The sequence below is a fragment of the Coptis chinensis genome, chromosome 6 (genome assembly GCF_015680905.1).
Source record: "Coptis chinensis isolate HL-2020 chromosome 6, ASM1568090v1, whole genome shotgun sequence".
In the NCBI taxonomy this organism is placed as follows: domain Eukaryota; kingdom Viridiplantae; phylum Streptophyta; class Magnoliopsida; order Ranunculales; family Ranunculaceae; genus Coptis; species Coptis chinensis.
In genome coordinates, this window is record NC_141461.1 from 12,812 (window position 1) to 40,128 (window position 27,317).

At 36.4% G+C, this 27,317-nt stretch overlaps 3 protein-coding genes across 12 annotated transcripts; 2 read left to right on the top strand and 1 right to left on the bottom strand.

Annotated features, from left to right (window-relative positions):
- The first annotated feature begins 624 nt into the window (after window positions 1-624).
- LOC147490403 (Regulator of Vps4 activity in the MVB pathway protein) lies at window positions 625-3,896 on the top strand. Its single transcript, XM_086569618.1, has 7 exons — window positions 625-749; window positions 935-990; window positions 1,086-1,218; window positions 1,398-1,501; window positions 2,139-2,310; window positions 2,423-2,563; window positions 2,643-3,896. Exons 2-7 carry the CDS (start codon window positions 941-943, stop codon window positions 3,627-3,629), a joined length of 1,587 nt encoding a protein of 528 aa, XP_086425744.1. The 5' UTR covers window positions 625-749; window positions 935-940; the 3' UTR covers window positions 3,630-3,896.
- Window positions 3,897-4,733: 837 nt separating this feature from the next.
- Window positions 4,734-27,083, bottom strand: LOC147490404 (somatic embryogenesis receptor kinase 1-like). Its single transcript, XM_086569617.1, has 11 exons — window positions 26,810-27,083; window positions 26,103-26,235; window positions 25,880-25,951; window positions 8,150-8,293; window positions 7,930-8,001; window positions 7,743-7,814; window positions 7,552-7,661; window positions 6,999-7,133; window positions 6,578-6,919; window positions 6,073-6,467; window positions 4,734-5,375 (listed from the first exon to the last, which is right to left on the bottom strand). Exons 1-11 carry the CDS (start codon window positions 26,886-26,888, stop codon window positions 5,061-5,063), a joined length of 1,869 nt encoding a protein of 622 aa, XP_086425743.1. The 5' UTR covers window positions 26,889-27,083; the 3' UTR covers window positions 4,734-5,060.
- Window positions 13,263-19,063, top strand: LOC147490405 (3-oxoacyl-[acyl-carrier-protein] synthase I, chloroplastic-like). 10 transcript variants are annotated; one of them, XM_086569626.1, is made up of 8 exons: window positions 13,263-14,244; window positions 14,331-14,361; window positions 15,383-15,738; window positions 15,834-16,651; window positions 17,904-18,087; window positions 18,179-18,241; window positions 18,490-18,564; window positions 18,659-19,063. In XM_086569626.1, the coding sequence occupies exons 2-4, from the start codon at window positions 14,340-14,342 to the stop codon at window positions 15,999-16,001; spliced, it is 546 nt and encodes a 181-aa protein (XP_086425752.1). In that variant the 5' UTR covers window positions 13,263-14,244; window positions 14,331-14,339; the 3' UTR covers window positions 16,002-16,651; window positions 17,904-18,087; window positions 18,179-18,241; window positions 18,490-18,564; window positions 18,659-19,063. The 10 variants fall into 10 exon arrangements, with proteins under 10 accessions (XP_086425752.1, XP_086425751.1, XP_086425750.1 ...); XM_086569625.1 differs by having other exon boundaries at window positions 18,681-19,063; XM_086569624.1 differs by having other exon boundaries at window positions 18,179-18,564.
- Window positions 27,084-27,317: the final 234 nt, after the last annotated feature.

The following is a 27,317-nucleotide window of genomic DNA, read 5'->3' on the forward strand; positions in this document are numbered from 1 at the left end:
TTTTCACAAAAACCAGTGACTATAGTCACAAACCCCCCAAAACCACCTGCATTGGGAATGCTCTAAGGCTAAGTCCAATGGGGCTAAGTCCAATGGTTTGGTGCAGCAAAACACCAAACCACAATAGCACAGTGGATACCGTTATTGGGATAGCGAAATCAAACCCAATGGTTTGGTTCTGCACCCGCCAGTGATATTGGCGTGCAACAATAATATCCACTTTTGTTATTTGAAAGGGTAGGATAGAATGGTAATTGCATAAATTACGTTATTGGGAGTGGCCGGTGGAAAATAATAATTGAATTCTAACCGCCATTGGGAGTAGCGTGTAGGTTATTAATTGAATTAAATCAAATTTCTAACCGCCACTGACAATGGCGTGCAAAGTTATTTGGATTTTTTTTGCTGGCCGCCACTAGCTATGGGGTACAGAGCATACGCTATATTATTAAAATTGACTGCATAAATAGAGAAATTTATAAAAATTGCGTTGGCGGTATAACATTTTAACGTACCATTGCATCACATTTTACGTGAAATTTGATGTTTTGCCGCACCATTGGACTTAGCCAAAGGGGGTGGATAAATGTCATTTCAGATGGAATGCGGATGATACTAGTTTCCAAATCAATTCGTGTTAAAAAAGTAAAATATTAATTACTAGTTTTTCTGCCGCGTAATATGTAAACAGCCAGCTTCCTTGGCCTCGAAGTTGTGTGTGTTGGCCGTGTTGGTTACGTGTCGATTAGGTACACTTTCTTGTCTTTGTCTCTTTAATCTTTAATTAATTATTTATCCACAAAAAAGATTTGATTTTTTCTTATTTAGAAAAAAAGATTTGATTTTTTCATATCAAAAAGATTTGATTTTTTCTTATTTAGAAAAAAAGATTTGATTTTTTCATATCAATTTTCTTCAATTTGATCAACAACAGAAAAAAATGTCGATGCTTGATGCTTTTTTCAGTAAAGGATTCAAAGGAGCCAAGTGGTAAAACCCATTTTCTCTCTCTTTCCATCGTTTAATTGCTTTCACTAGTGTTTACCAATTATTTATTGTTTGTTTTTTGTCTGTGAAAAATTCAGTAAAACTTTACTTAAGCTGACAATTCCACGGATTAAGTTATTGAGAAACCGTAGAGAGATTCAGATTAAGCAAATGAGAAGAGACATTTCTAAGCTTCTTCAAACTGGCCAAGAAGCTACTGCTCGCATTCGGGTATATATTATTATTATTATTATTATTATTTGATGCTGGCGGGGTTTGAGCCCCAGACCTCTGGTATCATCACTCAAAGGTTTTACCGACTTTTCTAGTCGGCACATGCAGTATATATATTATTATTGCGTTTACATTTACTATAATGATTCGAGAGGTTGATTAAAAATTTATTTCAGGTGGAGCATATTGTACGGGAGGAGAATATGATGGCAGCACAGGAGATTATTGAGCTATATTGTGAACTTATTGCCGTTCGACTACCTATTATTGAAACTCAGAGGTTACTACTCTAAATTTATCCTCTAGTTGACATGTATTGTTAATATATACTTTAATTGGTTGTTTATGTTATAGCAAGTTTAATGGAGAGTTGCTAAATTGGGTTCCCCAAAATAAAAAAACCAATACAATCGTGTTTTCTGTTTTGAAGGGATAAATGATACGGACGGCATAGTTTCTGCCATCCGTCTATTATTTTTTGAAATTTTTTTCAACAGACGGCACAGTTTCTGCCGTTTGTCGAAATTTAACACACGGACGGTAGAAACTATGCCGTCCGTCTCCTGAACTTATTATAGCAGCTGCTAGCGAAGGTGTTAACTTTGGCTGGGTTTTTGACTCCTTCCAAATTTAAGACCCTTTTAGTAGCCCCATTGGAATGACATTTTTGTGGTTGGGGTGCTTCATTTGCCTTTAGCAGCCCATATAACCCCCCATTGGACTTGCTCTTATATACATTATTATATATGTTCAGAACTGCTATTTGATTCTGTTGTTGTTATGCCAGTAATTTCTTCCCAACCAATGTGTATGGCTAGTGAATAAAAGGAACATGAATTCCTTTTGTTGTTTATTAGTTTACTTATGACTTAGTTATACAATCAGGGTAAGTATCTAACAAATGTGAAAATGACCAGGGAATGCCCTCTGGACCTGAAAGAAGCAATTTCAAGTGTGTGTTTTGCTGCACCAAGATGTGCAGACTTGCCGGAACTACAGCAAGTTCAGATGCTATTTGCTTCAAAATATGGAAAAGAGTTCATTGCAGCTGCAACTGAACTCATGCCGGACTGTGGTGTCAATCGCCAGGTTTTACTAATACCACTTGCAATGTGAATAGAGTTGTATGGATATTTTTTTATGCTTTCTGACAGTTTTCCTTTGATACGATGAAACTTCTTGTGTTTGCTGATTTTTGTAGCTCATTGAGCTGCTATCAGTTCGTGCCCCTCCAGCTGAAGTGAAGCTGAAGTTACTGAAGGAAATCGCTGAAGAACATGAATTAGATTGGGATCCAGCTGCATCTGAAACCGAGTTTTTTAAGTCACATGAAGATCTATTGGTAAGTCATACATTTTCTGCTTAATTTGACATGATATTACTTGTCTTTTCAGCTGATGTTTCACTCCTTCTCCGTGTAGAATGGTCCAACCCAGTTTGATAGTCCATCTAAAATACCTCTTCCCTTTGAGAAACATGATGCAACCGTCTACTCTGCAAGTGCTGAAGCATCAAATATACAATCTGATTCAGATTCAGAGTTGGACACATTAGATTTTCCGGAAGTTCCAAAGGTGTCAGTACAACCAATGTCTGCTACTTCAGCCTCAGAAACATTTCCACCACAAGCCCCTTTACCATCTGAATTTGACTATGAACCTACAAAATCTTCTGGGGGCAATGAGAAAATTCTTCATGAAGCAGTCATACAGTCCGTGTCATCTATGCCAGAGCAGGTTGGTGCTACACCACAGGGGTCACCCGATAGTCTGGTCAGTGAAAGAGAAGACAAACAGTTCTTGCCATTTGTTTCTTCCCCAGCTTTATCTTCTGCATCAGTTTCTGCGAGGCATACTGAGCAGTCCATATCCATTTCAAAAACCAAAACTGGAGTGGATGTAGATTTGCAGGATGTCTTAGCTGCTGCCCATGCTGCTGCCGAGTCTGCAGAACGTGCAGCAGATGCAGCCCGCTCTGCAGCAAGGCTCGCGCAAGTCAGAATCACTGAGCTCATCAGGAAAAGACATGAGAACGCATCAGAGGGAAGTGAAGAGGTATTCAGTACCCAAAATCTCGATCAGTCCGCTGCTGGGGGAACACCATGGTTTGATCATCAGAAGTCATTTAATGGTATAAATAGCACCTCATACTCATTGGATACCCACCCAAGTCACGGCCTTAACCTAGAATCAGAAACACCAAAACCTTCTATATATGAGGAACCCAAAACTGAAGTTGAATCAAATTCTAATGATAATCAAGTTCTGAAACATGAGTCCACTAATCACCAGCCTCAACGTTTGACATCACTAGAGGATGATCCCTATTTTTCGTACCCAAACTTGTTTACCACACAAGAACCAAATCCCGGAGATGGCATTCATTCAGTAGATAAAAGGTCGTTCTGAACGTGGCATGAGATATCTACCATCGAACTGAGTCATCTGGGAGGAGGATAAGGACTGAATATATACTGCGTGTCTGCGTCTTATCTAATACTGCAGGTGGTGATGTGGGCAGATCTCTTTCCCTTTATGTTGGTTGTGACGTTGTGTTTTGCTAGGAGAGACACAGATATAATAAGATGTAGACGGCATATCGATTGAGATTTGTATAAATTGTTATCCCAAAATTCAGTCTGAGTAATATATTTATCGGTTGGGATTTGTATAGAAGTTGTTGTCACCAAAGACCAGTCTGAGTAGTACATACCATGTTCACAATTCTGGTTTCTCGATGACTTCAAATAACTTTTAGTAGTTCTTTTTAGTCTGCACTAGTCACTGATGGCATCATCAATTTACTATATCAAGAGTACTCACAGCGTATGTTTTTCTTTTCCCCTTTTTCTTTAGTCACTTGTGGCATCATGTTGTCGTACATTCCAGCCAGTCTAAGTTCCACCGGCTGACCATCTCTTTCATTCCACCCTGTTTAAATATATAAGGTAATGACACTCAAAGTAACCACTAACATGCTGAAGTATTATATAATGACGCCAATATAAAAAAATTTGTTAACTGATGGCTGCTGCACAGCTGAACATTTAGTCATCATAAAAAAGAAAAAATTAACACCAAATTTTAAGCGTAATGCTTCACTTCTACCTATCCCTTTGTTCCCATTTAACGTGGGAGAGCAGGCTGGTGATGACCCATGAATCATGTCATAACTGGATAACTGGATATTTTTATCATTCATTTTAAGCTGTTATAGGACTACTTAATACCCTGTCAGCTTGAACTGCTGTGGTGGCTAGTCATCCATAAATGTTGGTGCTGGAGAATAAACCTTTATCCCTTAAGTTCTCAACTTATACGCAGACGCCATGTACACGGCGTATATGATCTGTTGTATCAAACCATTTCTGGATATGGGAACAAGATCCAACCCCACTGGTCAGGTTTGAAGCACTGGAAAATCAAACTTTGAACTTCACGATATTCAAATCCAATGAGGCTTAACAAGATCTTGCTGACTTAATGTTAAATAGGAGAGTGGAAGAATCATAATCTTTGAATGTCTTTAACAGATTGCAACGCATAGTTGTATATAATCTTTAATATCAGGTACCGGCCTCAGTTAGCATAAAAAACAAATTGCAGTAGTACATGGCCAAGAGATACAATGACACTCCCTGACGGGGTATAATTACCGTCTCCAACACCTAAGTATAAATGTTGGCCTCCAATGCCAGAGAATCTTTTAGAATAAGATCATCATTTACAACAGCAGTACCAGAAGATACAGATGGGATGCAGAAAAGAACCAAAATATGCAGAAATGAGAAATGTGATGAATTTTGGGCTATTCCTTTCTTTACTTCAAGCGTGAGAGGTTTATCTTGGGCCAGATAACTCAACAGCATGGAGGTTGGAAGTGGAGTCAAAAACATGTTCGTCATTCTGATTAGGAGGAAGTTGAGATTCTTGACGGTCAAGCTCCACCTTCTGCCATTCTTCCCACTTCTCTTCCAAGCCCTCACCTTCGAGCATTCTCACCACCTCAGACATCCTGGGCCTGTCCATTGGGGACCCCTGTGTGCAGAGCAAAGCGACTTGGATAAGCTGCTCCACTTCTGCTTCAGTATAGTTGTTTTCCAATTCAGAATGAATTAGCATGTCCAATTTCTTCTCTTTCAGAAGTCCTTTTACCTGAGGAAAAAAAAAAGAATCATAATGAACACGGTGCTTGGTTCTTTTATGATGGTACATATCTGCTCAATTGATTAATTTGTATAGCTGTTAGTAAGATAGCATGAACTGGTGCACAAATTTCGTATTTAATATCCCATAAATTATAAATAAAATTATTCAGGGAATACCTTCTAAGTAACAAAGATGTCAAAAACATATGGTAATGCATCCAACAACGTGCTAGAGGAGATGGAACATAGTCACTTAAGTTATAGAAGTAAAGACAAATGCAGCGGATTTAATGTAATGCATTCGTATAGAGTTGAAAAGGATAATGTTATTGGTTTAGGATCCAAAGCAAGAGAGGTTGAGGGCATTTGTTTTACTATATTTAAAAAACATCTAAGAGCTCAAAAAAAAATTCTACACCAGTATCGAAAGTGCCCCTTTCACTGAATGATTCTAAAGATGATTTCCTTCTGTCTTTATTATCTTCAAATTGGAATGACATCTTAAAACTACTATTCATTAGAGTTGAACTCTATAATCTGTTAGCCAGGCGTGTATAAAAAGTACTAAATGTTGGTCCTGAAACTTAAAAAGTCTACGCCAGTCTAGAAGAATTTAAACAAATATCAAATAAACACATTAGTCAAGATGACGAAAATGTAATGCCTCTGTGTGTAAATTAACCTATGATAAGGAAAATGCATACCCAATCAAGTAGCATAATATCGTCATTATTTGCAAGCCGAGCAAGATCAAATGCTCTTTGTCCAGTGATAAGCTCTAAAAGCATGATCCCGTACCCGAAAACATCAGTTTTCTCTGATGATTTGCCAGTGGAGAGGTACTCTGGAGCGATATGACCAATTGTGCCTTTGACAGCAGTGGTCACATGGGTATTCTTGTAGTCCATAAGCTTAGCCAAGCCAAAATCCCCAACAACTGCTTCAAAATCCCCATCCAACAAAATGTTAGCAGCTTTGACATCACGGTGAATAATTTTCGGGTCACAATGTTCGTGCAAATAAGAAAGACCCCTAGCAGATCCCAATGCTATCCTCATCCGAGTTGGCCAACCAATTGGGGGTGCAGATGATGAACGTTCTACAAGAAAACATCAAACTTACTGATAAGCAAAATGATTATGACCAAAAATCAAGTCAAAGTTAAAGTGACCAAATAGAAAAGTAGAAAAGTAGCATGAGAAGTAGCACCTCTTAAACAAGATGAAACACTGCCATTTTCCATATACGGATATACAAGCAACCTTTCGGTTGCTGTCATAGAAAAGCCAAGTAGACGTAGGAGGTTCCGATGCACGGCCATACTAATCATCTCTATTTCTGTCTGAAACTGAACTTCTCCACCCAGTGAACGCTCTTCTTTTAGTCGTTTAACTGCGACTAAGGAACCATCTGCCAGACGTGCCTTGTACACCTTCCCAAACCCACCCTTACCTAGAATGTTCTTGTTACTAAAATTATCAGTAGCAACTTGTAGTTCCCGCAAAGAAAACCTTTTGAGTTGACCTAAATGAACTTCTGGGTCCTCTTCAGCTGAAAAGAGATACAAAAAAGTTAAATGATACATTTACTAGAAAACACACCTTAAGTTATTTTCAACCATTTTACTAACCTGGAACGTCAAAGTAATGCTGTTGGGGTTTCCGTTTACGCCACCATACTAACCAAATTGCAGGGGCAGCAAAAAGTAACGCAGCACCAGCAGCCACTCCTCCAGCAATTGCTCCTGTCCTAGGACCATTATTTCCTGAGAAATAAACAGTCATAATCGCATTTTCTATGATTATATGAATAATCACCATCCACTCACCAGTTTCAACAAGAAACAACTTTAACTAGGTTGCATCGAAGGCAACAGTATCTAATAAACTTGACCCTAATAAAGCAATAACTATTGCCAGAATTTTGACACTTTTGACATTTGGAAAGCTACAGTACACAAATGAGTAGGAAAATCTAGATATGGCGCAAGTAGAATTTCCAAAACAAAGACAAAAGACACCATAATTAAGAAATTTCTCATGCAAAGATAGAGAAGATAAGTAAAAAAGGAACATGTACTAAAAAACATCAATAAAATATTCACTACAAACAAGATAAACAGATTATGAAGAAGTAGCAACATTCTACAACGGAACAACCATAATAAGGTGCAATAAAATTACCGCCACGAGTTACTGGTGGAGAAACCAAGGGAGGAGGAGGAGAAAAGGGAGGAGATCCTGGGCAAAGCTTTTGAATAACAGAGCCACATAGATTTGTGTTATTATTAAAACTGCATTTCAACAAATAGATATAAGTATAACATCTCTAATCAGAGCAAAAAGAGACCAACTACAGTATACTAGCAACAAACCTGATGGGAGTGAACAACGAAAAAGAACCAGTATCTGGAATTGGTCCTGATAGGAGGTTGTTGGATAAATCTCTGCACGCCACTTTGCAAGATGGTAATAAGCCTACTTAAATAGCATTGCATCAACAAAAGAGTGAAAACGAGAGGATTTCACATCCGAGGAGAAGGATATCAGCTTGATACTTACAAAACTTGGAGTGTCGTAATATTGGTTAGAGACACAGGAATGTTATCCGTCAGGCTGTTGTTGTTAAGCCGACTATCCTTCCAGAACATTTAAAACAATGTCAAGTTCCAAAATCTATTGAAAAGGGTTACAGATAACTCAGGACATATGATATATAGACATGGTTTTTATTATAAGATGATTTCTTTTGAATAAGAATCGGTTGAAGGAAGTAACTTACAGAAAACGCAATTTTGTTAGGTTGCCAAATGTCTCTGGAATCCTACCACTTAAATTGTTCGAGTAAAGATCCAAACTCACTAAGCTTGTCAAGTTGCCAAGCGCACTGGGAATCTGTCCACTTAAGTTATTACTATAAAGTTCCCTGCATCAATAGAAATGGTGAGTTCAATTATCTGTAATCAGTTATAACTTTTCATTTGCTTATTATTGAAAACAAAGACTGAAATATTGAAAACCAACAGAGCGTCCAAAGAGAGGAATGGTTTAGTACTATACAAGTATGCAAGGCAACAGAAGATATATTATCTTATTGACAGGGAACACATCAAACAAGTATTGCTTATAGACTAGAGAAAGGCACTCACAAATACTGCAAAGATGTAAGCTGACCAAGCTGGGGACCAATGTACCTGATAAATTAGAATTTCCTAAATCCCTGAAAGAAATACAAAAACAAGTAATCATTAATTAAGCTGGTCAATCAATTGGAAAGTTGGATTTTATATCCTAAGCATTCAACATCAGAAAATTTTCTTTTATATTCATCTTAAACACCATATAAGTTATATGAAAAAAGAAAGAACTTACACTCTTATAACCCTGTTATCGGGGCTGCATGAAACATGAAACCAAGTGCACGGAGTGACAAGGGTAGAATCCCAACTTTGTAGCACATTATTAGGGTCCCTCAACGCGTTACGTAGGCTAAACAAAGCATCGCCTATTGAGTACACAAGAAACAGACAAGAACGATTATCGTTACATTTGACAGGGGAAAATGCACAAACAACACTAGCAACATAGGAATAATTATTTTCTTGTTCCAGCAACTCAACTTTCATCCTATCATAATTTGAACAACTTTCAGACTAAGGGCACCAAATCTATATGTATATACTAAGGCGTAGAAGTCTTTAAAAAAAGTCGGGTCTCTTTAATTCCAATATATAGTAAGGCGAGCCCTATACGAAATACAGGTGCCAACTAGCAAAGTCGGTAAAACCTTTGAGTGATGATACCAGAGGTCTAGGGCTCGAACCCGCCAGCATCAAAGAGTTACTGATCTCATTTAAAACAGGCTTACCAATCCAAAAAAAAAAGCTCTATACGAAATTCCTAGATAGAACAATTGGATTTACCAACAAAAACCAATATTAAGCCTCTGATTAAGAAAATAAAGTAGCTCAAAAGCCAACTTTACAGTAATCCTACTAAAAATTCCAAAAGCCATACAATATAACAGTTGCACTTTTCCTATATTACTTCATACACACTTCTTTGATTCTTTAAAAAAAAAAAGGCTAGCTAAAGATTAGAACAAACCTTCTGTATTAGCGTAAATGGTATTTAATGGATGGAACATGAGCATTAACCAAAGAAGAAATGAAGTTATGATCTCCATTATTTTTTATTACTCTCAAGCTTGCTAAACCAGCTCAATAATGAAGGAATATGGTATTGGCTTTTTTTGTGGAAGAAGAAAGTTCTTAGAAAACGAGTACAAGGCTGGCGTGCAGACTGGTGCACTACTGCATAAGTCTCAGCTCCTGTCCCATTTTCAGTTAGTCAAAATCTCGTGCATGGATTGCTGAATGAGTCTTCTGTCTGTACTTTCCAAACACACAGTCGTTTTCTGTTAGAAATTCTGTTAAACAACTTACTTTTTAACTGTTTTACGGGTCACTTACCCAAACTGGTTGCTACACAAATTTAGGCCAAACACATAAATTAACTAGTAATTTCGGTTTTAGGACAAAAACGAACTGACCATCATCAACTACCATTAATAATTTCGGTCAGCCAATTTATTTTTGTTTAATACCAATTACGACTTTCTTTCCCATCTAACGAAAAAAACCTCAGACTATAAATTTGTAAAATATTTTTGAGATCTAGTTGTTTCCATCTTTGAGCTAACTGATTTGTGTGTGTGACTTGTGAACTTGTCCGCACCTGCGAAAAAAACGTGTGGGCAAGCCTGCTTTAAAAGAGTTACTAATCTCATTTAAAAAATCAGTAACTCAATTGTGTGTAGCGGGGTTGGGCCTCTAATAAAAAATAGAGATCAGTAACTCAATAGTGTGTAGCGGGGTTCGAACCCCAGACATATTATCACCCAAAGGTTTTACCAACTAAGTTAAAAGACACTTACGTGAACTTGTGATTTGTGATTTAAGATACGAGAAAACATTTATCTTCTTCTCCATCTAGTAAAAAATAACTCCAACTAGAAACTTACAATTTTTTTTTTTATATTTAGTTGTTTCCATATTTGAGTTAGTTGATTTATATGTTGTGATTAATTATTTAAACTATAAGAAAACATCGTGACAAACACTCTTCTCACTTTGCAGTCTACTTTTTCACTTTTCAATTATAGATTATTGATAATTGAAGAATAATTAGATCGATTTCGGCACTGGTTCGACAAGCAATTGACCCAATTCTCACCCAATTCTGTCATAGCTTTGGGCCCGATTTCTGTCTATAGTATTGCTCCCACTTTAGTGGATGATGATCGGGCTAGGCTTTGATGGGTTCGGGTCAACTGGGCCGATTGGGCTTGTTTATAGATCCAAAATTTTTATTGGACTGGACTTTATTCGGGCTTGAAGCCCAAATCATTCATAAATTTTATTTTCCTTAAAAAAAAAGAAATGATTTTTATCATCTGTCTCATTTTTTTAGAGTGGGCAGCCATGGTTGGAACTGGAAGAGCACTACTAAGCTTCTCATTTTCCTCAAATCTCTTTTCCAACACACTCTTTTCAGCAACAACAAGATACCTATTAGAATATGTTAGTATTAGATATGCCCAATATGGAAAGTCCTATGTTTCTATAAGTGTGGACATCTATAACTAGTAGTTGCTATTATCATATTTTAGGTTAGTATAAGTATGTAACTCTGGATAGAGAACAATCTCTCTCTCAGACTCTAAACTCTCTCAGAACCTAAGAATTCTTTAACCCTAATCAATCTCTAGTATTCTTTGGTCTTTTTCTTGGTGTCTCTAATATATCAATGTAACAACTCTCCTAGCATCACCACTAACATAGAATTCAACATGGTATCGGAGCGAGGTTCAGTGGTATGCTAGGAGAGGAATCCCTCACCAAGAAAATCTAAGTTTGTTTTAATTTTCAGTATAGTATTCAAGTTAAGTTTCACAAGAAGAAGGTCTCAATTGAAGTTTCAATTTTTTCTCGTTCGGGTTTTCTTCATTCCGTGACTTTGTTCATTGGCAAAGATTGTTCATCGTCACTATTCACGATCTTGTTCATCGACATGATTAAAGTAAGTTTTCAAGATTCTGCTAGTGTTTAAAGTTTGTTTGAAGAATGCTAGGAGAGAGATCCGAAGTTTTCAAGATATTGGTTTCTTAGTATTGTTTTCGTTTAAAAGCGATCTACGTCTTCATGATCTCTTTACTTAGTATTGAGAAGAGGGGCACAACCTCTCTGTATCTCGGAGTCTTTGAAGTTAGTATTGGACGTGGCACGCACGCGTTCAGTCCGCACGCCAAAAGTTGTTTTCAGGATTGTTCGTTTTGTATTCAGAGAAGAGGGCGCGGGGTGCGCTCTTGCTTTACTCGACTTTTAGGCAGTTGGGCGCGGGGTGCGCTCCAATATGCCTTGACAAAGGCGCGCACGCGCTCATGCCTCCACACATAAGTTTTCGAGATTTTTAAAGTATCAAGCCTTTGGAAGGTAGTTTGCACTCTCATCCAGGATTGGAGGGGTATTATTATTTGTATGTTGTTATGGATGTTTGGGTTTCTAGCTTCTGCGCAGTTGGTATTGATGCCGTCTTCTGTCTCAGTTTTTAGAACATGATCAAGTTGTTTGTTTGAAGTATTATAGGGGCACATGACCTCTATCTCACGAGGAATTATTCTCTCCATCTTCCACTGTTCAAGAAGTTCGCAGTCATAAAAAGGCGCGACCCACCCTTCACCCTCTATAGTGAGTATTGTTTGATGCATGTTCTGTTAGAATTTTTTTGTGAATTGGAGTATGAGGTATAATTTTTGAAGTGGGCATTGGTTGGTTGTATAAGTTGGTATTTAGTTTTCTCAGTTTCAAGTTCAAGTCGGAATAGACAAGCCTTTGTATGTTTCAACATACTTGTATATTTCAATTTGAGAGGAGGAATAAGGAGATATGAAGACATTCAGTAGTATATGAGGGAAGGAGAATATGGAGATGTATGAAGAAGAGTACTCATGTCCCCATATTCCAACAAGCCTTGACGAAGTCTTCATGACAAGGCATATCCACTAATCAGTCTTCAGTATGACATCTCCACTATTCGCCAATATTCGTGCGATCAAGCCTCAATTTGCGACGTATGTTTTAGGTAGCGATCAAGCCTCATTTGCAAGTATGTTTCGAGGAGTACCCATAATAGTATTTTGTTAACATTGCGATTGATATTGATAGTAGCGACCAAGAAGCATATCAAGTCGGTGTTATTGTTTTCATTTTATATTATGACCGACCCATGCTTGTGAATGGAGTGAGTAGTAGCCTGACGGTATTTACTAAACCCGGTGTTATGATTTTTAGTTTGTGGATCGTGGTACACCCGAAGATTCGAGGTTAGGCCATTGCCTACACCGATTTCACCTCGAGCGTCAAGAATTGTTCGAAGTTCTTCAACTAAAGACAGTTCTATGCTAAAGGAGGAGCAATATTATTATCTTTTGTTTTTTTGTAATCCAAGTTGTAATTTGCATAGCTTGCGTAATTACAGCTTGAGGGGGAGTATTAGAATATGTTAGTATTAGTATATGTCCAATATGGAAAGTCCCATGTTTCTATAAGTGTGGACATCCATAACTAGTAGTTGTTATTATCATATTTTAGGTTAGTATAAATATGTAACTCTGGATAGAGAACAATCGCTCTCTCAGACTCTAAACTCTCTCAAAACCTAAGAATTCTTTAACCCTAATCAATCTCTAGTCTTCTTTGGTCTTCTTCTTGGTGTCTCTAATATATCAATGTAACAACTCTCATAGCATCACCACTAACATAGAATTCAACAATACCCTTTTACCAAAACACCCACCAGGGGGTTTTTCAAAGGTTTAAGCCTCTTTGTTCCAATGCAATAGAGCTAACAACAACAACTACAACAACAACAACAACAACAACTACTACTACTACTACTATTACACTTGAACAAGACAACTATGGTTTAGAACCCATGAGGCATTCTATCCTTTTAGAGAAACTAAGAGCAAGGCATTTAAAAGACTCCTCAAAAATCCCACTTAACAAAGCCCCTTCTTTTGGTTCTGTTGAGAAACAGGCCGGTGATGACAAGTTGTCGAAAAGCCGTAAAGTTGGCAATACTAAGGTTTTCACAAGTTTTAGAGAGTTGGGTTTGGATGAGGAAGTAATGGGTGCTGTTGATGAGCTTGGGATATCAGTTCCAACTGAAATCCAAGGTGTTGGTATTCCTGTTGTGTTGGAAGGGAAGAGTGTTGTGCTGGGTTCTCATACTCTGTTCAACGAAACCAAAAACAATATCATGCCCAACAAAGTCGTTAGAAGCTTTTCTAAAAATGTTCACTCGCTCACGCTCACAAAATTAGTAAGTTGCTGAAAACCGCGAGAAATTGCTCTCTCTCTCTCTCTCAATCCAAAAACCCTATCATCACATCTTTAATTGATCTTTCTTTTTTACTCTTGAATCAAAGAAGAACCCTCATCATCTTCAGATCTATTTAGTCTTATCTTGCACTGAATCTATTGAAGATATTATGTGGTTGGTGGGCGTGAAGAAGAATTTGGAAGTTGATTTTTTTTTTTTTGTGAAGAAGAGACGGACTAGGCAGGTTAGATGGGAACAATGGAGAAGCTAGCGATGAGGGCTTTGGAGAAAAAAGAGTAGAGTAAATTTGGTAGTCTTTTCACGGCTGTAAAATTTTGGTGACAGACCTTGACATTTGCCAATAGAAATTTGAAATAGTGTATTGAGGAGTGAGAAATGCAAATACCAAACCGTATACTAGCTACCTGAAAACAAGTTCTTTGAGAAAAAGATGAATGAAGATGTGCTCAGAAGCTGCGTGATTAAATCCGAGTCAGTTTAACATACTTTCATGATTATTTTTCTTCTTCTCAATTCTTTTTTATGCACTAAATTGGTATTTTCTCCACTAATTGTAGGATTTGAGGATGAATTCTTTGTCCATAACAGGTATTGCTTTTGTTTACACAAATTGTCAAAATACTCCTTTCCTTGAAGATCGTTATTGGAGAATTTTTTTTCATTCTTGACAACTTGATTAGGCTTGGAAAATTCTTAGTTCGCTTCACCGAATGGAAATGAGAAAGGGAAACCAAGACCGTGTTGAAAGGATTAGCAAGTATCGTAATAACATTGGTTTTGAGATCTGGAAAATTTGTAGTAGTCTTTGGAAGCTATTAAAGTTTATTTTTCGAAAAAAAGTGTCCCTTAATTCCATGGTTTAAGTCCCTGTCTGTATACGTTCCTGTTGTTTATCATGTGGTGATTTATTTCTTCTGATGAAAAGGGGTAGTTCAGTAGTTGAAAGTTTCATTGTTGATGATATTCTGAACCAAGGCTCAAAATTTCGATATCGATGCATATATCGGTGTACCAAAAAACCGATATATATCGGATATATTCATATTTTTGGTAACCAGTCCAAACTATTTAAAATATCGGAAATATCGGATATATTAGAAATATAATATAAAAAATATCGGATATATATCGAAAATATCGGATTTATATTTTAAAATTGTCAAAAAATCAACCGATATATATCGATTATATCAAAAATATCAATTATATCGGCGATATAAAATTTCATATCGGAAATTCCGATATATATCGGGAAAAAAGGGTTTAATATTCGGTGGATATATATCGGAAATATCGATATCGGTGTATCAATTTACCGAGATATATCGGATATATCGGCGATATTTTGGGCCTTGTTCTGAACACCTTAAACAATTTCCAAGAATGTAGGAGTGGCTATATAACAAAGTGAATCAATAATAAGAACAAGCATATGTTTATTTTGTAAAGAGATTCTTATTGTCTGTAGTGAATCAAATATTTTAGCGGTAGAAATAAGCTTAAGTGAATGTGGGTAATGCTTTTGAAATTAAAAAGTTTTGAATATGCAATTCATAAGTTGTGTTGTTTTACTACCATGTATGGTCTCAAGGTGGATTTTCTTACGCAGCTCTAAGAGCTAGGCCAGTCCGAGCTATAAATTCAACAACTTCCACTCCCGAACGAGAGAAGGATCCCAAGAAACGTGTTGTGATAACGGGGATGGGCCTTGTCTCAGTATTTGGGAATGATGTTACTACATTCTATGATAGACTTCTTGCAGGAGAGAGTGGTATCAGTCTAATTGATAGGTTCGATGCTTCTACTTTCTCGGTTCGGTTTGCTGGACAGATATGTGATTTCTCCTCAGAAGGATACATTGATGGGAAGAGTGACCATCGCCTTGATGATTGCTGGAGGTACTGCATTGTTGCTGGAAAGAAAGCACTTGAAGATGCTAGCCTTAGGCCTGGAGTCTTGGACACAGTAATTTTACACTTTTTATCAACATTAATTTCGTATTACATTAACACCATACTGATCAAATACTGATATGAATTATTGATTTCTATGGTATTTAGATGGACAAATCGAAAATTGGAGTACTGGTTGGTACAGGCATGGGGGGCTTATCCGCTTTCAGCAGTGGAGTTGAATCTCTTACACTAAAAGGGTTCAAAAAGATCAGTCTTTTCTTCATTCCCTACTCCATCACCAACATGGGATCAGCGCTATTAGCCATGCATTGACACGGGACTAATGGGCCCTTTTAACTTCAACATTCTCTCCTAAAACCATTAATACGTTTAACACTCACATGCTTCAAAATGTGGGTATATCTTGGGACCATGTTGATAGCCAGACTATTACGATATGTGACTCGCTTCTCAACCTTTTCCACTGGTTTCTTATTAATCCCCCATCAGGCATCCCAGATTGGACCGTGGTGTGTGCATTTTCTAATTTTTTGTATTTGGTATGTGTCGTTTTGTATTCCCCGATGAGTTTGTTGCGACAAAGCTTGATATAGCTAAGATGGCAGTTGAGTCTTCACGCAAGCAAAATGTGTACATGGCCAAGTTAGCTGGACGGGCTGGGCGGCACGAGGAAATGCTCAAGTTTATAAAACAGCTGCAGAATCTGTGGATGTTGATGAGCTTACATTAGTCGAGTTAAACCTATTGTTGGTGGCGTATGAGACTGTGACTGAGGCTAGGTGGGCATCTTGGAATGTTGTATATTCTGTTGAGTTGAAGGAAGGTAATAATTAAAGGAAGTGAATGTGTCGGAATGATTCATTCTGATGTACAGGAGCAAGATTGAGTCTGAGCTTGACAAGATATATAACGGGCTTTTGAAGGTTCTCTGGTCACTCATACCAGTTGATATTGCTACACAGGTATATTACTTGGTTAATATCTTTTTTCCGTTATAACTTTATTGTACGGCCAAAAATTTCAAAAACTATTGGTGTAAGTTTTAATTACTACTCATCATTTTTACCTCTAAAAAAGCGTATTTTCTCTCATTTTAGCAAATTGCAACACTCATGTAACAATTTCTTTGGTTTCTCATGTTGTTACTAATGAATTCATTGTGCTGTAAGATTATAATGGTTTCATTAATTTTTTTGGTGATACAGTAGTTGTGAAAACATTCATAGTTTTTTTTTTTGCCATCTTTCACTTTCACTCCAAGTTGTACTTTTGATGTCTTCCGATTCTTAATCTTTCCTTGACAATAGTTTATTGGAATTCCACCGACAAATTATTCAAAATTAATAAATGATGAAAAGAATAAATTTTAGCATTGGGAATGTCTTATTAAACAATTTTCTTTGTTTCTATGTTAGATGTGGATGTCTTAACCGTTGAAGACTTGAAGTAGATGTAAAAGTGCATATGAACATGAGTTAATGAGATTTACGTATTCGAATTCCCCTTCTTTTGCTTATTGTAGTAGTTTTAATTGAGAGGTTAAAGAATCTCTCATGTCTATGTCTTTTAAACTCACTTCTGTTTCAAGTCCTGATGTCGAAGTTAGAACTATAACGAAAAAATAAGTTGAAAAGGTTGATCAGACACTCTCTAGACAGCCTTGGAATTTCGTGTTCAGAAGTTATTTTGTTTAAGATTACATACAAAAGATTATCTTCCTTAATGTTATGACAATCGGATGGTCACTCACTAGGCACACTTGAATTTATATATGATAGAAAATATTTTGCTACCTCCTTTACCTATTTTAAAATCATGGGTCAAGGTATAGTGTTTGTAAGTTTATGGAATCCATGTTGTAAACCAAAAGAACTGCCCATATTGACTTGAATCACTTGACTATTTATTAGAATAATTATTTTTGTTTTCTATCATATATCTTTTCGTGACCAAAGAATTTCCCTATTCTTCATGTTCAATGAAAATCACAACTCATGTTCAACAGGCAAGTTTTCTACAACCACTAAGTTGACCTGCCACTTCCTCCCCACTCTTTATTCGTTTGATACATTCTTTTATATTTGGGTTTTTATTAATTTAGATTATTACTTTAATATTATATATTGTTTTATATGGGATAGTATAGAATAGGTTTTTTACATCTCAACAATTTCCTTGAACTATCGATCTTTTTCTCAAGGTGTTTGTAAACAGGTGTGAATGTTCGAGACATGCTAGGGGCTTTGTCTTGAATTCGGAAAAGGAGTATTAGCAATGGAAATATCCTCTCCTTTCTTTGCCACTCAAGTGACTAGCTCTCCAGACTATGGGAATGATCGGTTCAAAAGCATTCTACACTGGCCATGCATGGATCCATGCCCCTATGGTGGAAAACAGGGTACTACTTATTTTTATCCCCAGACTTGACATCTACTAAAGTCACGCAGCCCAAAAAATGTCTCTGATATTTTTCCATTTTTTGTTTGCAGGGAAGAAAAAAATATGTTTGTACTTAGCCCATAGTCAGATGATTTGCTGCTATTGTAGATTTAGTAAACAATCTCCCCTTCCAAAGAACGCAATGTTACATATATATTTGTTCGCTCAGTTTTTTTTTCTTTAAGACCCAGTTATTATATCATCCTTCTCAATTTTAAGTCAGTATAACTAAGATTTCATTTTATTAATGCCAATGAATTTATTGGTTTTGTATCTCTTCAATTAATTGATATTGCCTTAGCCCTTCGAGAAATTACATATTTTAGTTCGTAGATTTACTTATCATTATTCTCATGATCAGGTACCTGTTGCCTTCTTGGGTCTGGAGAATAATAACTCAACACCTACCAAGCAAATAGCTACACTGAATATGAAGGTAAGAATTTTTAATCTCTTGCCTTTTAATTTTGCTATTTAATATCTTCAGATTTTTAACCTTATGCTGTTGTGACACTGTGCCCGCTATTGAGAGGCATTTTGTTGTTCTCATAGCTAGGTTAGTTCATCTTACCTACATCTCTCAGTCGATTTCTTTCTCGAAGCGTCCACTTCTTTGCCATGAGCGATGTTGATAGCAATGACTTCTCAGATCTCCTGCTGATTCTGGTGATTCTTATACGATCCAAAAGTAGGTTGTTCTGCTACGACTTGAGGCGCAACGACTTGAGGCGCAAGGAGTTAAAGAAAATTTCATTTTCACGCCTAAGCAAGGAGCAAAAGCTAGGTAGGTATTACTTCTATTCAGAAAGTCCTATCAGTTGGCAATGAGGATCCTCCAATTCTTCATTTACTTTCAGTTCTAGGAATCTAGCTACTTTGAACTGGTTTCTACTTTGCATTATACATTTAACTTAAATTGATAATTGTTATCTTTATGTCTTCTCTTTAAGTTTTGAAAATAATGTTCATTCGCATTGATGATTGATGGATTAGAGTTTGATGGATATGATTTTATTTATTTATTTTGAAGGTTAAACTAGATCCTCACCTGTTTTTATTAGTAAAAAGTTTTAGTGTACGTCCTACTAGATGCCTCCTCTTTTACAATTCTGTGTGTTTCAATATCAAGAGGCACAAAGTACACTACGTTTGATAGATATGATGATAGTAGAGCTAGCATGTGTTCTCACAAGAACCGAAGTTGCGGTATGATCAATACAAATACCTATATATCTCTACTTCTAATTTTACAGGTAAAATGACTTCTAATTATAGTCTTTTGGGGAGCGAAAATACTAAGGTAATTAAGAAGGGTTAATTAAGCTAAGGAGGGCCTTAAATAAATCGATGTACGTATTGACTTTGGTTTCAATGTCAACGCCCATGGATATACTCAGAAATCAGAATTACTCCTAGCTATTGAAGAGTATGTACTCCATGTTATTCATAGAGAATTAAACTTAAATTTTTTTTAACAATTGTTTATGCCTTTGTTGTAATTATTCTTCTCCTTCTTAATTATTTCTATAAGCTTCAAGAACCGGATTTTAACTGTTTATTTAATTTTCTTATCGAAAAAATAAAATAAAAGACTCCACTAGAAGAAGTCTTTCGTTGTTACGGTCTTGGAAATGGGGACGTATGATGGGGTCATCGGCCCTAAAGTCAGAACCTCTCGAGATGAAGCCTATACAAAGTAATTCATGAAAGATATGAAGGATATCTATCTACAGTAATAACACAAAGATCTTACAACTTTACTGCCTAATATTCTGTTTGGGTTACTAATTGGCAAGCTAAATTGTTTTGTTTAGATAGCATCGACCCCGTGGGGTCTTTCTATAAGCTTTATCAATGCAATCTTGCAACCCATTGGCCATTGTTGGAAGTGCTACTGAACATGTTGCACCAATTCTATTTGTTTTCAAAATCAATTTGGTATGCGATGCTAAAGTTTTGTACCCCCAGGAGCCAACTTAGGTAGTACAGACATTTCATATGTGTAAAGCAAGATATTCACTTAACATCTTGATAAACTATACATGGTCATTGGAATTAAAACATGCCAATGTTTATATCCAGTGGCATGTTTGAGTTTTTTCAACCACCTAGCTACTTATTAACAGACACCGGTCTACTATCTTCTCTCAATACTATCTCAAATTTAGACACATACCATGGGTCTTAGTGAGCATTAGAATCTGCCAATAGTTCTCTCTTTTGCCCTATTAAACCACTTATGTGCTTTTACATGACGTCGAGTTAAGGAAGAAGCGAAAGCATTTCATAGGAGTGAATAAAGAAAACTTGATTTCTTCAATAATATTATGGATAGCATTGCACTGACTTTATTTACGTTGTTGGGTGGTGTCCACAAGATCACTCATGAAGGCACTAACCCATGAGGAGATTTTTGTTTTTGTATTGTTGGAGATCCTTGCTGGACAACTCTCAGTTTCTCAAGTATGAGACTTATTATTTACATATATGATTTATTTCCTTTGAAGGAAACCAATATTCTTAAAAGCTAACCTATATGTTCTATAAGGCTAAGTCCAATGGTTTGGTGCAGTAAAACACCAAACCACAATAGCACAGTGGATACCATTACTGGGATAGCAAAATCAAACCCAATGGTTTGGTTTTTCACCGGCCAGTGATATTGGCGTGTAGTAATAATATCTACTTTTGTTATTTAGAAGGGTATGATAGAATGGTAATTGCATAAATTAAATTATTAAAAAAACAAAAAAATAGGAATCAATTCTAACCGCTATTGGGAGTGGCGGGTGGAAAATAATAATTGAATTCTAACCACCATTGGGAGTGGCGTGTAGGTTATTAATTGAATTAAATCAAATTTCTAACCGCCACTGGCTATGGCGTGCAGAGTTATTTAGATTTTTTTTGCTAGCCGCCACTGGCTATGGCGTACAGAGCATACGTTATAACGTTAAAATTGATTGTATAAATAGAGAAATTTATAAAGATAGCATTGGCGGTATAACATTTTAACGTACCATTGGATCACATTTTACGTGAAATTTGGTGTTTTGCCGCACCATTGGACTTAGCCTAACAGCCTATATTTTGTATGTAGACAACAACATATACTTAACTTATAACGTTTTAACACTTATATACTTTAAGCTTCGACTTTATGTATATATGTCTTCTTATCTATTGATTTATTTTATATTTACTTTGTATTTTCCCAAGCCATTATTATAATTCAAGTGTTTCTGGGTAGTGTGTTAGTATTGAAATTGACCTATTTCATTCCTTCAAGCATATAGTATGCAGATAAAGAGACCATTGTGCCAATGAATATGATTCGGTTATTGCTTAAACATATGGTATGTTTTGAGTGTTCTATTCCTTGATTGTTGTATTATATTTTGATATTGAATTATTATTTATGACAATAATAACCTAGGTGAGGAGGATAAGAATTGTTATTTAGGACAATAATACTTCAAAAAAAAATTAGAAAAACATAAACCTATCAAACAAAGCATATATATTATAAGCAGTGAATCATTAGCTATCAATATACATATATTATTTATTCAAGTGGACTTTAGGTTTTTGAGTAATTAGCTATCTATGTAGCAAGTCCGGTCATAGGCCGGGCCAAATGGCTAGTTCTAAGGTAAAAATTGTGTTGGTTTTGTAGCTACTGAGACTTGCATGGTATGCTGATAAAACCTAGGAGACCTCGAGCAGTTGTATTGTGTCCAACAAGGGAGCTATCCGAGCAAGTACTTATGCATTTTCTAGTTTAATATATGTGGTTTAATTCTATTGTTGAGAGTTGAAAGTTCAGATTTAGTAATGACCCATGGAAAACTATTGTAGGTTTTCCGCGTGTCGAAATCTATTAGTCATCATGCACGGTTCAGGTCTACCATGGTAAGTGGTGGTGGGCGGTTAAGACCTCAAGAAGATTCATTGAATGTCCCAATCGATATGGTTGTTGGGACTCCTGGAAGGGTTCTTCAACATATTGAAGAAGGGAACATTACATATGTGGAGATAAAATCTATCATAACTAAGAATCTATAAGTATAGAAACTCTTGATATGTGGGATATGGTATGTTGCATAGATATGCACATACAATATCTTTAGACTCCCCCTCAAGTTGGAGTAGGTGTTGAGAGATCAACGACACCCAACTTGTTAGATAGGCGTTGAAAGCCCTCAGCTCCAAGTGGTTTGGTAAATATGTCTGCAACTTGGTCACCGGACCGAATGTAGCAAGGTTCTATCAAGCCAGAGGTGATTTTCTCACGAACAAAATGACAATCAAGTTCAATATGTTTTGTTCGTTCGTGAAATACAGGATTTTCTGCTATGTGAATAGCGGCTTTGAGTATCGCAGTTGAATGGTGAAATCGGTTCATGGGTGATCTATGCCAAGATCATTGAGGAGAGATTTGAGCCATTGTAATTCACATGATAGAGTAGCGAGGGCACGGTATTCAGCTTCAGCTGAAGACCGAGATACCGTGGGTTGCTTCTTGGTTTTCCAAGAGATTGGACTATAACCCAGCATTGTGAAATAACCTGTGGTGGAACGACGGGTAGTTGGGCAACTCGCCCAATCAGAATCAGTATATCCACTAAGGTGGAGTGAACTTGATGCGGATAAGAGTATGCATTTGCCAACAGAACCCTTGAGATAACGAAGAATGCGATTGGCAGCATCAAGATGAACGGTATGAGGGGTTTGCATGAATTGACTTAATGTGTTGACGACATACTGATGTAGATGAACAAACATAATCTCCTAACTTAATAGGAGGGCGTTAAACTCGTGGAGGAAGAGTAGCATCAATCATGGGAGATATTGGTGTTGGTTCATATGTAGAAGCTTGATCAATTATGGGAGATGTTGGTGTTGGTTCATTTGTAGAAGCTTGAGAGTTTGAGGAGGACGATTTGGAAATAAGATAACCGAGTGAAATATTTTGTTGAGGTAACTCAGGCGTAATAGAATTGAGTGGAGAAGGACTTTGTGATAATGGAAGATCATATGATGTGTCATTAAGTATTGGTTTGACAAACACATGTGAATCCATAGATTTGGTGGGGATGTCCTGATAAGGGAATTTGTCCTCGTAAAAAATAACATCACGAGATGTATATATTTTATAGGTTGTGATATCATAGATGCGATAACCTTTTTGGCCATATGGATATCCTATGAAAATGCCTGGTTTGGCACGCGCATCAAATTTATTTTTGATATTCATGTTCTTGCTGAAACATAAGCATCCGAAAACTCGCAAAGAGGAGTAAAAAGGAGGAGCACCAAACAAAATTTGGTGTGGAGATTTGTGACCTGGGATAGGAGTAGGCATTTTATTTATTAAATATGCAGCTGTTAATATGCATTCTCTCCAAAATTCTAAAGGCAGATGAGCTTGAAATCTGAGAACGCGGGCTACATCAAGAAGATGGCGATGTTTTCGCTCAACAATTCCATTTTGTTGAGGGGTCGCAACGCAGCTACGTTGGTGTATTATGTCATTTAGTTGAAACCATGATTGAAGAGGTGTGGATAAAAATTCGGTTCCATTATCTGACCGAAACTTTTAGAGTTGGGGGAGAAAAGTATCACCACCTCCAAAATGAATATTATTGATCTTTTTATTGAACTGCCTATTTACAACATTAAAAAAAATAAAGCAGTAATTTCATGGTTTCTGATTTTGCTTTCATTAAATAAATCCAAGTGCAACGTGAATAATCATCTACTATAGTGAGAAAAAAAAACAATCACCACTATGAGAGGGCATAGAGAATGGCCCCATATATCACAGTGAATTAATTCAAAAGGATTAGTACTAGAAGTAATACTTTTATTAAAAGGTAAACGAGTTTGCTTTGCTAGTGGGCAAACATTACAAGAACATTTAAAATCAGATTTAATTGGTTCAAATGTTTTAACTAAAAATTTAAAACGAGACATAGATGGGTGGCCGAGGTGTCAATGCCAAAGATCAAACTTGTTTCTGCCAAGAACGAGGAATGCAGAAGCTTTATTTAGATAATATAGGCCATCTCGAGAATCACCCCAACCAACTGTTTTCAAAGTCCATTTGGTCCCTGAAATATACATTGAGATTGTGAGAAAATAACATCACAACTAAGAGAATGTGTTAGTTGAGATATTGATAAAAGATTAAATTTGAAAGAAGGTATGTGAAATACATTTGTTTTATAGACCATTTTTTTTTTGTTTGAAATCTGATACCATATAGAATTGAGAATTGATTTGGTTGACTTCCTTAAGAAGACCAAGAAGAAAATATTTATTTATAGATCATTTACATGTATTACAAGGAAGTAAATTTGAAATTTGAATATACAACTATACAAAGATATAACCTACAATCAAGGAACCTAAAATCAAGGAAATCCTAAGTTATTCTCTCCATACAACTATTACATGTGGAAATAAAATCTTTAGAGCAACAGTATCTAATAAGCTTGGCCCTAATAAAGCAATAACTATTGCCAGAATTTTTACACATTTGACATTTGGAAAGCTACAGTAGACAAATGAGTAGGAAAATCTAGGCAAGTAGAATTTCCAAAACAAAGACAAAAGACAGCCACAATCAAGAAATTTCTCAAGCAAAGATAGAGAAGATAAGTAAAAAAGGAACATGTACTAAAAAACATCAATAAAATATTCACTACAAACAAGATAAACAGATTATGAAGAAGTAGCAACATTCTACAACAGAACAACCATACTAAGGTGCAATAAAATTACCTCCACGAGATACTGGTGGAGGAGCCAAGGGAGGAGGACGAGAAAAGGGAGGAGATCCTGGGCAAGGCTTTTGAATAACAGGGCCACATAGATTTGTGTTATTATTAAAACTGCATTTCAACAAATAGATATAAGTATAACATCTCTAATCAGAGCAAAAAGAGACCAACTACAGTATACTAGCAACAAACCTGTTGGGAGTGAACAACGAAAAAGAACCAGTATCTGGAATTGGTCCTGATAGGAGGTTGTTGGATAAATCCCTGCACGCCATTTTGCAAGATGGTAATAAGCCTACTTAAATAGCATTGCACCAACAAAAGAGTGAAAATGAGAGGATTTCACATCCGAGGAGAAGGATATCAGCTTGATACTTACAAAACTTGGAGTGTCGTAATCTTGGTTAGAGACACAGGAATGTTACCCGTCAGGCTGTTGTTGTTAAGCCGACTGTCCTTCCAGAACATTTAAAACAATGTCAAGTTCCAAAATCTATTGAAAAGGGTTACAGATAACTCAGGACATATGATATATAGACATGGTTTTTATTATAAGATGATTTATTTTGAATAAGAATGGGTTGAAGTAAGTAACTTACAGAAAACGCAATTTTCTTAGGTTGCCAAATGTCTTTGGAATCCTACCACTTAAATGGTTCGAGTAAAGATCCAAACTCACTAAGCTTTTCAAGTTGCCAAGCGCACTGGGAATCTGTCCACTTAACTTATTACTATAAAGTTCCCTGCATCAATAGAAATGGTGAGTTCAATTATCTGTAATCAGTTATAACTTTTCATTTTCTTACTATTGAAAACAAAGACTGAAATATTGAAAACCAACGGAGCGTCCAAAGAGGGGAATGGTTTAGTACTATACAAGTATGCAAGGCAACAGAAGATATATTATCTTGTTGACAGGGAACACATCAAACAAGTATTGCTTATAGACTAGAGAAAGGCACTCACAAATACTGCAAAGATGTAAGCTGAGCAAGCTGGGGGACCAATGTACCTGATAAATTAGAATTTCCTAAATCCCTGAAAGAAATACAAAAACAAGTAATCATTAGTTAAGCTGGTCAATCAAGTGGAAAGTTGGATGTTATATCCTAAGCATTCACAGCAGAAAATTTTCTTTTATATTCATCTTAAACACCATATAAGTTATATGAAAAAAGAAAGAACTTACACTCTTACAACCCTGTTATCAGCGCTGCATGTAACATGAAACCAAGTGCACGGAGTGACAAGGGTAGAATTCCAACTTTGTAGCACATTATTAGGGTCCCTCAACGCGTTACGTAGGCTAAACAAAGCACCGACTATTGAGTATTCACAAGAAACAGACAAGAACGATTATCATTACATTTGGCAGGGAAAATGAGCAAACAACACTAGCAACATAGGAATAATTATTTTCTTGTTCCAGCAACTCAACTTTCATCCTATCATAATTTGAACAACTTTCAGACTAAGGGCACCAAATCTATATGTATATACTAAGGCGTAGAAGTCTTTAAAAAAAGTCGGATCTCTTTAATTCCAATATATAGTAAGGCGAGCCCTATACGAAATACAGGTGCCAACTAGCAAAGTCGGTAAAACCTTTGAGTGATGATACCAGAGGTGTAGGGCTCAAACCCGCCAGCATCAAAGAGTTACTGATCTCATTTAAAACAGGCTTACCAATCCAAAAAAAAAAGCTCTATACGAAATTCCTAGATAGAACAATTGGATTTACCAACAAAAACCAATATTAAGCCTCTGATTAAGAAAATAAAGTAGCTCAAAAGCCAACTTTACAGTAATCCTACTAAAAATTCCAAAAGCCATACAATATAACAGTTGCAACTTTGGTTCTTTAAAAAAAAAGGCTAGCTAAAGATTAGAACAAACCTTCTGTATTAGCGTAAATGGTATTTAATGGATGGAACATGAACATTAACCAAAGAAGAAATGAAGTTATGATCTCCATTATTTTTTATTACTCTCAAGCTTGCTAAACCAGCTCAATAATGAAGGAATATGGTATTGGTTTTTTTTGTGGAAGAAGAAAGTTCTTAGAAAACGAGTACAAGGCTGGCGTGCAGACTGGTGCACTACTGCATAAGTCTCAGCTCCTGTCCCATTTTCAGTTAGTCAAAAATCTCGTGCATGGATTGCTGAATGAGTCTTCTGTCTGTACTTTCCAAACACACAGTCGTTTTCTGTCAGAAATTCTGTCAAATCACTTACTTTTTAACTCTTTTACGGGTCACTTACCCAAACTGGTTGCTACACAAATTTAGGCCCCAACACATAAATTAACCAGGAATTTCGGTTTTAGGACAAAAACGAGCTGACCATCAACAACTACCATTAATAATTTTGTGGACAGTGTCCACAAATAGTACAATTTTATTAG

What these genes read in the sequence shown, in the direction of transcription:
- LOC147490403 (XM_086569618.1), top strand. Translation starts at nt 941, where the DNA reads ATGTCGATGCTTGATGCTTTTTTCAGTAAAGGATTCAAAGGAGCCAAG. An exon ending in GGATTCAAAGGAGCCAAGTG is followed by an intron (nt 991 to 1,085) that starts GTAAAACCCATT and finishes TGAAAAATTCAG; the next exon opens with TAAAACTTTACTTAAGCTGA. An exon ending in CCTATTATTGAAACTCAGAG is followed by an intron (nt 1,502 to 2,138) that starts GTTACTACTCTA and finishes GAAAATGACCAG; the next exon opens with GGAATGCCCTCTGGACCTGA.
- LOC147490405 (XM_086569620.1), top strand. Translation starts at nt 14,340, where the DNA reads ATGAATTCTTTGTCCATAACAG. An exon ending in GAATTCTTTGTCCATAACAG is followed by an intron (nt 14,362 to 15,382) that starts GTATTGCTTTTG and finishes TTTCTTACGCAG; the next exon opens with CTCTAAGAGCTAGGCCAGTC. An exon ending in GGCCTGGAGTCTTGGACACA is followed by an intron (nt 15,739 to 15,833) that starts GTAATTTTACAC and finishes TATGGTATTTAG; the next exon opens with ATGGACAAATCGAAAATTGG.
- LOC147490404 (XM_086569617.1), bottom strand. Translation starts at nt 26,888, where the DNA reads ATGGAGATCATAACTTCATTTCTTCTTTGGTTAATGTTCATGTTCCAT. An exon ending in TCGTTGTTCACTCCCATCAG is followed by an intron (nt 7,662 to 7,742) that starts GTTTGTTGCTAG and finishes GTTGAAATGCAG; the next exon opens with TTTTAATAATAACACAAATC. An exon ending in ATATTATGCTACTTGATTGG is followed by an intron (nt 5,376 to 6,072) that starts GTATGCATTTTC and finishes TTTTTTCCTCAG; the next exon opens with GTAAAAGGACTTCTGAAAGA.